Here is an 11164-nt window from a genome sequence, read left to right on the forward strand (position 1 = left end):
AAGGGCGATAACGGCATCAATCCACCAAAGTGTCCATGCTAACGTAGCAGCCCCTTTCCCCCAGGCAGGAACACACACAAAGCAGACCATATTAATGATCGTTGCCAGGCCCATGGGAAAGGTGCCTTTCAAAGATTTAGTCAAAACTGGTGGATCATGCCAATAAGAGTGATGCATACCGAGAAATAACGACTGCGTAGGATGATTCAACATTACCGTCCAAATGCCCGGGAATAGCGTATATCGCGCCAGAGAGATAAGGCTGAATAGAGTGAAAAGAAAAACATTAAGAGCGAAAATAACCACGGAGATCCAATAAAGCCAAGTGCCGTTGTAAGGAAGGTTATGAAGAAGAATTGAAACGATGCCCGTTCCCATAGTAGCGCTGAACTGGAAATAGTCAGGATGCGTTTATAATAATGACAGAGCTTTTCTTACCCATCTATGATAAGTTAGTAATGCCCGAACAGAAGAAGTATAAAACGCACGATGGAGTGAAGTTGACTATGACCCGTCTTAACCCTTTCTGATTTTTGGCGTGAATCATCACTTCAATATCATGATCGGTATCTTCTCTGCCACCATGATCGGGGCAATCTTGAGCTTGGTGGCAATTTTCACAGCTTACAGAAGGATCCATTATAGGAGGAATTGATATCTCAGGCAAGATTCTTTGTAAGAAGAAAGAAAAGGAGAAGGGATGCCTGCCCGACGTATTGTAGTGGTAGAGCCGGTGACAGTATCCACGGGACTAGCAACCTGAGTCATCACAATGCAGAATAAGCAGCCTACTGGACCTGAGATTTCTATCTTGGCATGAGCCCTGCATGTGATTCGAGTGGGCGCAGAACTATAATATTTTATTGCTAACGGGCTTTGTAGGTTGACTCATGGGCTCTGGTCGCCGAGTCGATGGTCTTTACAAGTACGTCGGCGACTAGTTTTCTTTAGAACCTTTGATTTTAATGGACGATTTGTAATGCAAGGAGTTCATGGGAGCGGTTAATGTTGACAATGAAACACTTCCTGAATGGTGTTCTACTACGCAAACGACATTTGAAGTGTCGCTGGCCCAGTCATTCGTGGCGAATATCAATGATGTCATAGTTCATAGTCGGTTGAACTAGTGTTTTGATTCATACGTTTGCAATGATTTTAAAGAACAAAACATAAATTTTACGAAGCTGACTTAGCTATCTTGTGTTCCGAAAACCCGTGATTGGCAGTAAGGAACTACAATGCTTCCATATTTCGGGGACCACGAGATCGGGGAACAGAATACGTTTACAACCACAAAGCCACGAGATCGAGATACACCACATACTTATTTTCCTACATCAAGTAATTTACCTATTGCAATGAACATGACCCGAAGTTCTGCTACTCTACCGGCATCTCATCTTTCTCACCATGGCATGTTCTCGCCCCTTCAAATCACTATTCATTTCTCCAGCCGAATTGAACCATGCTCTATCGACTTCCCGAGGATGCCCCCGTATTATACCTATTGCAGCTGGAAGGGAATCTTCCCTTCCCTACTTTGAAGCTCGACACATTCCAAACTCAAAGTTGGTTATTTGGCCCCTAAAGCAACATTGGGAGCTGCGTTTAGTAACCTAAATATCAAGGTTCTTCAACATGGATCAGATCAGTGATACCGGGTCCAGCTACCCATTGACGCTGCCTAACGCAGATATCTTCGCAGAATCTATGATAAAACTCGGCATTCACATGGAAGACATACTCGTTGTTTACGATACGTATGAGACAGGTCTCTATTTTTCTCCACGAGTTGCATGGACTTGCCTTCATTTCCGCCACCAGAGGATTCATGTGTTGAACAATTTTCCGGGTTATGTGGACGCGGGATTTCCAATTTCTACTGGGAAATTTTCCATTAATTCTGAATCTGTCCCTCAGGTCAAGTATCCTCAGCCACTCCCTGATCCACGGAAAGTCATCTCGTTCACCGAACTACGTGACCTTCTCACAGCCAAGGAGAAATATCAGATTATAGATGTCCGGATCCCTGATAAATTTTCTCAGGATGGACATATGCCAACCGCATTGAACATTCCATTGGCTTCCATTTTGAGCTCGGATAAGCTTCTCCTGCCAGCGACGGAGCTAAAGACCATGTTCACCAATGCCGGCGTGCAGGAAAATCTGCCGGCTGTGTTGACATGTAACTCCGGTGTTACTGCTGCAGCACTCGACTTAGCGTTAGGCGTGAGTGGCTTCCGAATGGAAAGGAGGCTATATGATGGAAGCTGGATGGAATGGCAAGACAGAGTGGATGCGGATGGCCTCATTGTTATTGACTGAGAATCTACTGAAGTTGTCTCCTTTGCAAAATATGATCTGATGGCTTATCTGAGTCACATTTCGAAAAACACAAATAATGCATGAAATGGCATCCTTATTTTGAGGATTTTGTAAAGCACTAGTTCAATACTTGATAGGACTGTAAACAGACTAACGAGCCATGTTGTATGTTGATAATCATGATCCACACACCCAGTCCCGGGTGCTTCGGGGACTAGAGGCATCCATGCTGGGCCACGTTTGGGTGGGCCATTACTAGTCGCCGAACGGTTCCCGAACAAGTTGGTGGTGACCGCTTCAGAGACAAGGGGGCACATGCTTTCGTCTCATATATGAAAGTTTCGTGAACGCTCAACAGACGCATTTCTGTGAACTCATACTTTTTCCTCTCCTTTTGGGCCTACCTTCACACTTTCTGCGCCAGTATGGAACCAATCATACACAGCATTATAGATAAAGAGACTGGCACCTGGCAATACATCGTTGCGTGTCCCAATTCACGCAATGCTGTTATTATAGATCCGGTGCTCAATCTGGAGCCAACACAGCCCAAGATCATGACCTCCTCTGCTGATTCACTTTTGGATGTGGTTTCATCTCACAACTACACAGTCGTCCGACTCCTCGAGACACATGCTCATGCAGACCACCTGACTGCTGCCTATTATCTTCAGCGGAGGTTGTTGGTACTCCAGCAATGCAAGGTTCCCATCTGTACCGGCTACCGAATCAAACAGGTCCAAGATTTCTTCGCCGCGATATACAACGTACCCAAGACAGACTTGGACGGTGCTTTCGATCATCTATTTCAAGATGATGAGATCTTCAGTATTGGGAATTTGACTGCTCAAGTTCTTCATTTGCCCGGTCACACCCCTGACCACAGTGGGTTCCTGATCGGTAGCAATATTTTCACCGGCGATTCAATATTCAATCCCGACGTCGGCAGTGCAAGGTGCGATTTTCCAAAGGGGGACCCGAACGCCTTGTTCCAGTCTATGCATAAGCTGCTATGCATGCCATCCCATTACAACCTGTATACGGGGCACGACTATCCCCCGGAGGACTCAGGACGGGACCCCATGCCTTATGTGACCGTTGCGGAACAACGTGAGAGGAATAAGCACGTCAAAGGGGGCACGAAGCAGGAGGAATTTGTCGCTTGGCGTCGAGCTCGCGATTCAGTGTTGAAGAACCCAAGACTTCTACACCAGGCACTTCAGGTCAACATTCGTGGAGGACGACTACCGCGTGGGCCAGGCAACTCCCAAACGTCATTCTTCTTGACACCAGTAGAAATTCCCTCGCTGCTTACTGAAGTCTAATGCTTTCTTTGGCTGTCAACAAGCTCCGCTCTTTTCAATTTGTTCAATCGAATTGGTTTTTTTCTCTTGGTGTAGGTTAATTTCCATTAATGCAAAATGAGATTTCTCATATAGTTCACCTTTTCTCTGCCTAGGAAGAATCACCAAATAGACGGTCATCGTTGGATACTTGACTAGTAGCATACGGGAACCATTTATGTCTCTGATTCATCCACTCTACACAGGTTTTGAATCAGAAGAGAGATAGTCGGGTTTACGTTCTTATTGGTGTGATCTATGGCTGTTGCAGATCAGGAATCAAGCGGCATCAGACATGATTTCTTCTCTAATCTGGCCAGAGAAGCTAGCATAAGATCACTCAGTTAACTTCGCTTCCTTTTCTAATCAGGCCAGAGAGCAGGCTCGCTCGTAATACTGATAATAACTAATGCACGGGATGAGACATCAGAGCTCGCTCCCCGAGACCCACTTCTAGTCGCCGACTTCATCACTCCCGGACGCCCAGTCAGTTTGCAGGTTTTTCGCTCTACTTTCAGATTTGGACGCCTTTTCACACTTCTGGTCGATTTATTCAAAATTCTGCGGGGTGGCTGGTTGTAGAGGGTAGATTGAATTCTTACCAAAATAAAGGAGAAATCCGACTATTGCGTTGCAGGATGCTAGAGCGAGAAATTGGACGCCGATTATTTTCGTAATCAGTTAATAATCAATGCAGTTGATCACATTTCGCTCTTCTCTTTGATAGGTTCGTTGAACAGAAAGGCAAAAGTGACCAGCGTTTTGCCAACTGCACACATGACGATGGAAAATGTAGAGTTGACAGCACGCTCCATGAAAGCTCCAGCAAAGCATCCTGCTGTCAACATAAGAAGGAACCCAACCCGTCGGTTGCGCTGGCGGTTCTTGAGCTTTAGCAAATTGGAATCTGCCATGACATCTATGTAGGCTGCAGTAGCCATTGCTGTAGTAATGTCCGTAATTTTCAACGATCGACCCAGCGCAACCTGGGCTCCCGACGAGAATGCTAACAGAAAAAGAACCACTAGAGCTGCCGGTCCCTCTCTTGAAACAATGACCTGGTACTGTATTGCAGCAGCAGTGTAAACCATGGCTGTTTGAAGAAGACTGCTTATGAACAGCCATAGCCTCTTCCGAGCGCCAAAATAATGACCAATTTGGCCTATGATCAAGCCACCCGCAAGAAATGCACCAAGGCTCATCCCGATGTTGGGCAAACTATTGGAGTTACCTCCAAATCCTGCAGCCCCGATAGCCAGGAAAAGCGTGTTTCCGGTTTGGTTCGATGCGAAACAGCCATAATCCACCCAAGAAGCAGCATCTTGGATGCCAGTTGCAAATGACAAGAGTAATAACTCGCTTTCAAGCATTAAATCCTCCCTCAGATCTTCCGTCAGGTATGACCATAATCTTGACGGTTCTTCCGGGGACTGTGCCATAGTTGACGTCGGAAGCCCAGAGTGGTTGCGCACTAGAATTTGGATACGCTTAGTGAGTGATTGGTTTTAATGGGGAGCATATACACAAATAGTTACCTGAAATTTGCATTTGTTTGCCGGGGATGATAGGCATCAGCGAAACGGCACACTGATTGTTGTCTTTTTGTGGAACTATGCCTACTGAATGACTCTCGGCAGCAACGAAAGAGAACAAGTCTTTCTACTCCGACTCCGTTGGTCCTAAGTTACGGAGTAGTATTTTTAGTGGACGAGAGATTGTATCGCGCTAAAAACCTTCTAATCAGGTCCCACCTGAGTCAATTTATCCTGAGGATAGATTTGGAACACCGAAGACTCGGGGACCAAAACATTTCTTCCCCGATCAAGCGCAGATAACAACGATGAAATTCTCTACTGGAAGGATCCGAAGACAACAGATTTGACTTCAGAAAAGGATTTCAGGGGAAATTTTGCCTCCATGGGGGATAATAACCCTCTCAAGCCTATGTTAGCTCAATATCCAGAGATCCTATCACAAAAGCATAAGAGGTAGGCCATCATACAGCCCAAAATAAAGTGCGAAAAGGTTAAAAAGTACCTGAACCTAAGGTTTAAGTTGATACTCATTAGGAACAACTGATTGATTTATGTCAATAACCTCGGACTAAAAGAAAGAAAAGCAAAGAACAATCGGTGTAGGATGTAGACTCCAATGCAGGGCTCAAGTCAAGTAAAAGGGGAAGAACAAACCAAGGACTATAATTTCGAATCATGACCCGATACTCGACTGGGCATGATTGTTTGTATTAGTGTCAAGTTTTCTCTTTGGGCCAAAGTCAACACCATGACGAGCACTGCTGTTTTACAGTGTTCGATGCTGGATATTGCAAATGTCAAGCAATCAGTATGCGTTTGCCTTAGTTTCGCAAAACTCATTATCTCAAGGAGCTGAATTTGCTCTCTTTCAATTAAATGAAGTATTTTTTATCTTTTTCACTTGACTAGCCTATAAACATGACAAACTTGTTAGAAATGCGTCTAGGCTTTCAGACTATTGCTTGCTTGTTTGCCTGCTATTTGCTAGTCGCCTGTCAGGCCCTATTTAGTCTGCCTTTTTCTCATAGACAATCCATGTTCCAAGGCATCGTTGATCGTCTCTACGTCCTCTTTTTAAGCCAACCTCGACCGTCTCATCCTTCTTCCTCTCTCTCCCTATCAAGACAATCACTTCTCTCGTAGATAGAAAGGGATCATTACCTATCTGTATCAGGAGGGAACACTATCGCCACTGCTATAATTATCCTCGAACCCGAAAAGAGGAATATGGTCAAGCCTGTCACAACTTTGACATTAGGTACTCTTTGGCTGCCACAGGTGATGAAGCAATTGAGATGCGATATAGAGCTGCCAATCGGGTTCCGTACAAACAATGACAATGCTATTCTTATGCAACAGGGCAAATATCGCAAGTTGACTAAATAGTACCTTATGTCTAGCTATTCAGATTCAGTCGACTCGTGCTATTTGTCTTGCTCCATAATCATGATAGCATTTTTACTGTCCGTACGAATCTCGATTGGCTTTATGTCGCATCCCAATGGCTGCACTACCGCTGGTAACCAGACAGATACCCTAGCTGAACTAGTGACTATTCTTGCAGACCGCGAATCAGACAGGCCAAGGCTATTGCTTTTGATTAAATCCCAGTACTGGCTTTCAGGCTAAACTACCTGATCTTATGCTCAGAATTTCGGAGCTCAGAACATTTGCCTCGATTTTGTTTGGAATTTGGAAGGAATGATCTAGGTAATAGTCGACAAGACCAAGCTTGGCACTAAGATCAATCAGCCTTAAGTCTAAGCTAATTAGAATTGGAGAAGCAATCAAAGCTGCCCTCAGCAAGTTTGAATACATCCCTACCTGGGACACTCAAACATCAGGGAGTAAATATTTTCGAACTTACAAAGCCTTTAAACTAGAGACAAAGGAAGCTAGGAATACAGTCGTGTCTTGCCTAACAACATAGGCGCACAGGCAGCTACGCAACAATGCCTGAATCGATCATATTCGGTTCATGTTCAAGAGAAGGGGATTTATTAGTAGTCCCGCGGTTGAAGTGACTCTTGTCTCGATTATCACCCCGTCTATAGCGTACTCACTTTTCCACACCGGAGTTGCGCGTCGTATATTCACTACTCATCTCGCTCAACATAGTCCTCTTCAACACTTAATCAAGTACATACGACCACAGGGTGTGGAGAACAGGGCTTCCCGTCCGCTCAGCCGTACTTAAGCCACACGCCGGTAAGTTAGTAGTTAGGTGGGTGACCACTAGCGAATCCTTACTGTTGTATGTTTTTTTTTTCTTTTTTCTCTATTTTTCTACTTAATATAGAGTGTTTTCTTATAGAAGTTTTTAAGACATGTGTGTATATATATGTAGTTACCTTTTTGAGATTGAGATTAGTGTCCAGAGGTAAATGGTGATAGCCAAGAGAGATAACATCCTTGACGCTTCGTATACTGGGATGTCCGGTTTAGAATATCATACGAAAAGGTATAGATTCAGGTGTACATATATTCAACGCTTAATATGAAATAGTAGGACTGGAAGAAGAACAAGATGAGATAAAAGGAATGAAAATTGAAAAATGAACAACACATCCAGCCCAGACAGACACAAGCATAAAAACAGCCATAACTTCGTAGTGCCATCTACGGATATCCCGGAAGACAAAAGACACAAAAACCAAAGATCAACACACACCAACTGAATCACAACCCCCCTAATTAGCAGCCCTCAAAGCCCTCAACCTAGCCCCAAGCCCATCCTCCGCCTCAGCATCAACTCCAGTCCTCTCCGGCACCTTAACCTCCTCCTTAGGCGCCGAACTCTCCTCAAGATTCCTCCTCATATCAACACCAGCATCATCAGCAAGCTGCTCCATAAGCCGATCAACCTCGGTTTCTCCCTCGGCCCCATACTCCTGCATACTAACACCCTGCGCAACATCCTCGATCGCCGAAGAAGCAATTTTGAAATCCTCACTGCGGGCCAAGAAATTATTCGCATGGCCGACCAGTTGTTCAAGATTAACACTCCGCGACGCAGCGTCCAGGCCTCGCGATGCAAGCGCCAGCGTGCGGGATGTGTCGCGCGTGCTTTGGGCAGCTTTGAGTTCGTTGATTATTACGTCTGCGCGGGCGGCTTCTGATTTGAGTGTTACCTGCCGGCGCTTTTCGCGGATTGCGCTGGCGGCGTGGATGCGGGCGATTTGGAATTCATGGTTTTTCATTGCTTTGTCTGCTTTTGCTTTTTCGGATTTGTAGGTTGATTCGGCGCGGACGGCTTCCTTTTTTAGGCGGTTCGAGTGGAGCTAGTACATATGTCAGTATTTGTTTGGTTTGGTTTATTCTGTTGTGGTTGTTTGTGTATGTTCATGTTGGGTAGAGGGGGAGTGCGGGGAGTGGGCGTTCAGGTGGGAGACTGGAGTGGCCAGGTGGGATGAGTTGCTTACCTTGACATTTGTGCGGGCTTCGAAGATGGGGTCTTTGCGAACCATGATGGCGGTTGTGTTTGGTGTAATGTGCAAGAGAGAGAGACAAGTTGGAGATAGAGGTTGGAGATGGCGCGTGGCAAACGTCACTTACCGCATTCGGTGCATTTTTAGCGTTGGTTCATTTCGTCGATAAGACTCGGAAGGCTACTACTTTTAAGTCAAGATTACGTGGTAGGCAGCATCTACTTTTACAGATTGTCTACAGTAATCACATTAAGTGAAGAGCAATGAGCCAGTCAAATTGCTAAACTAGTATACAGCCAAAAAAAAAACCTCAGTGTTTACTCAGCAGTGATCTGCGAGAACTCCTGGAACTCCGTGAACCTCGATGCTTTCCGTTAATACGTCGCCGACCGGATTTCAAACTACCCTGTTGCGACAGACTGAGACTATCAATTGCCCACGCCATGGTCAACAACAACTCCCAACTCGATCGTGCCTCCGGGGCGCCGGCCGACCAGGTTTGGGAGAAATGCTCACTAACCGCTAGCTGCAATGCTCTGCCCGTCGCATCGCGAAGTGGACGCGCCAAGGCTGGGCTGCAAGCAAGTAGTCTGGTGAGCAGTCTCATCCGAAACACCGGACGACTGGACGCCTTCGAGGACGACAGACTCGGGGTCGAAATCAACCATAGAATCAAAGGGAAATGCTGATAGATCTCCGCCGTCGAGAACGTCAAAGGCAAACCCGTCTTCAGGGAAAGAAGGATTTGGCTCAGCGGGTGAATCACCGTTGAACAGGCGACGGAAGTCATCGTCAGACAGAGGAGCTGCAACGTCATTTGCAGTTGTAGGTTCTTCGGAAAGGTCGAAGAGAGGGAGGGCGCTTCCAGCTCCTTCGAGGCCACCGACGGACACTGCAGGTCACACAACACCGCTGCAGGATGTTGTGTCGCGTCGGAGGCTTCAGCCAGAGTGGAAGGCTTGAGGGTGGGGGAGTAGTCGGTCACAGAGGGGGTGGGGAATGGGATTCGTTCCATGGGGAGTTCGTCGCCTTCCTGCTTGAAGAGGGTTGGCGTGAGAGTGGGAGATTCGATGGCGGGAGAGCTGGCTTTGGGAGTGGCGCTGCGAGATCCGCGGACCTCGGCGGAGAGTTGAGCCACCTGTTGACTGAGGCGGTTGTTCTCGGTCTCCATCTGTGATAGGCGCTGGATGAGGAACTGATTTTGTTGTTCCATGCGGATCTTCTCGGTCTCGAGCTTCTCCATCTCCAGTCTCTTGCGTTCGCGGGATGTTTGAGCGGCAGCGCGGTTCCGAAGGACCCGTTCTATCCGACGCTGCTCTTTCTCATCATCTGTTTTGGCCCGTTTGCTAGTTCTGTTAGTGAGGGTTCGCGAGTAGCCAAGTCAAGTGGCGTACATACCGAGGAGGTAGGTTTGTCTTTGGGGTTGGCAGTTCTTGTCCCCAAGACTTTCTCTTCTTAGCTGGCTTCTTCTCGTCCTCTTCCTCCTTGATGTCATCTTCCGGCTCAGGTGAGTCCAGTGATGTATCAGCGGGGGAGATTGTGTACATTTCGGGATCAGGAGATGTTGGCAATGTGTCCAACGGGTTGATAGTATCGGCCATGATAATGGATAACCGGTGCCGGATGCGAGGTTGTGTACTGATGAAAGCACTTGAGGGGAATGAAAATTAACCTGTCAAGGCCACGCTGTCATCACGGCACCGGAGATCCAGACTCCGGGGAAATTGAGTCAGAGGGTGAGTCAGCAAGAAGAGAGATAATGGAGAGGACAACTGTCTGTTTGCAGAAGTGGCAGATGGGCGGATTTAAGTAGAGGCCAGCGTGGTCTGAAGGGGGGGGAACAAAGGAGTACTTCCCCTATCATAGTGTATTGTATGCGCCACTAGGTACCCTGTAAATTACGCATTTCCCCCCTGCGCCCCTGCATTCCATGGTTCCAGATGCGTTCCGACCAATCAACGTGTCTCGCCTGAAACATTCGCCATCTCCTTACTATCCGTATACGTAGTCATACACAGTACAGCCCCTGTTCTATCTATAGGCGAGGCCCCCTAAGCCCCCCAGGCCCCCAAGGTGTGCCCCTATACTTAGACTTAGTATTGGCCCCTACATCGATTGTACTGCCCTCATATGCATTGCATTAAATTCAACATTGGGGTCCAACACTGAAGGCTGTAAAACACACAACTCGGCAAATAAATAAACACATCCAATCGACACATCTAAATAAAATAGTACACATCAACGTCCCACATGAAAATGCAACACCCCCAATATCAATCACATCAGCCCTCAGCCCCCTCAACTTGCACAATACGGAGTCGTACCCGCTCAGTCTCGAACCTCCCCTCCACACCTTCTGCAACGTTCCAGACAATTCGATGTAATCCCCGAGATACGTTACTGTACTCTACTGTAGCCTACACTACTGTACATTGGAGGGGGTACTGCCAAATCCACCAATCCCATCCACCCCTGCATAGTTCGTGTCCTTACGGACATTACAGTTGCAATGCAACAATCACATTCCATA

At 46.7% G+C, this 11164-nt stretch overlaps 4 protein-coding genes across 4 annotated transcripts; 2 read left to right on the forward strand and 2 right to left on the reverse strand.

Moving 5' to 3' along the window:
- Nucleotides 1-1638: 1638 nt before the first annotated feature.
- N7508_009914 (sulfurtransferase) lies at nucleotides 1639-2325 on the forward strand (the record flags this gene model as incomplete). Its single annotated transcript, XM_058467974.1, has 1 exon — nucleotides 1639-2325. One exon carries the CDS (start codon nucleotides 1639-1641, stop codon nucleotides 2323-2325), a length of 687 nt encoding a protein of 228 aa, XP_058315820.1.
- Nucleotides 2326-2750: 425 nt separating this feature from the next.
- On the forward strand, nucleotides 2751-3650 carry N7508_009915 (MBL fold metallo-hydrolase; the record flags this gene model as incomplete). The annotated part of the gene is made up of 1 exon (XM_058467975.1): nucleotides 2751-3650. One exon carries the CDS (start codon nucleotides 2751-2753, stop codon nucleotides 3648-3650), a length of 900 nt encoding a protein of 299 aa, XP_058315821.1.
- Nucleotides 3651-4369: 719 nt separating this feature from the next.
- N7508_009916 (YoaK family protein) lies at nucleotides 4370-5107 on the reverse strand (the record flags this gene model as incomplete). The annotated part of the gene is made up of 1 exon (XM_058467976.1): nucleotides 4370-5107. One exon carries the CDS (start codon nucleotides 5105-5107, stop codon nucleotides 4370-4372), a length of 738 nt encoding a protein of 245 aa, XP_058315822.1.
- A 2786-nt stretch (nucleotides 5108-7893) lies between these two features.
- N7508_009917 (bZIP transcription factor) lies at nucleotides 7894-10232 on the reverse strand (the record flags this gene model as incomplete). The annotated part of the gene is made up of 5 exons (XM_058467977.1): nucleotides 7894-8484; nucleotides 8626-8753; nucleotides 9152-9436; nucleotides 9523-9977; nucleotides 10030-10232. 5 exons carry the CDS (start codon nucleotides 10230-10232, stop codon nucleotides 7894-7896), a joined length of 1662 nt encoding a protein of 553 aa, XP_058315823.1.
- Between the last annotated feature and the right edge of the window lie 932 nt (nucleotides 10233-11164).

The sequence above is a fragment of the Penicillium antarcticum genome (assembly GCF_028974205.1).
Source record: "Penicillium antarcticum strain IBT 31339 chromosome Unknown utg000009l_segment0_segment0, whole genome shotgun sequence".
NCBI lineage: Eukaryota > Fungi > Ascomycota > Eurotiomycetes > Eurotiales > Aspergillaceae > Penicillium > Penicillium antarcticum.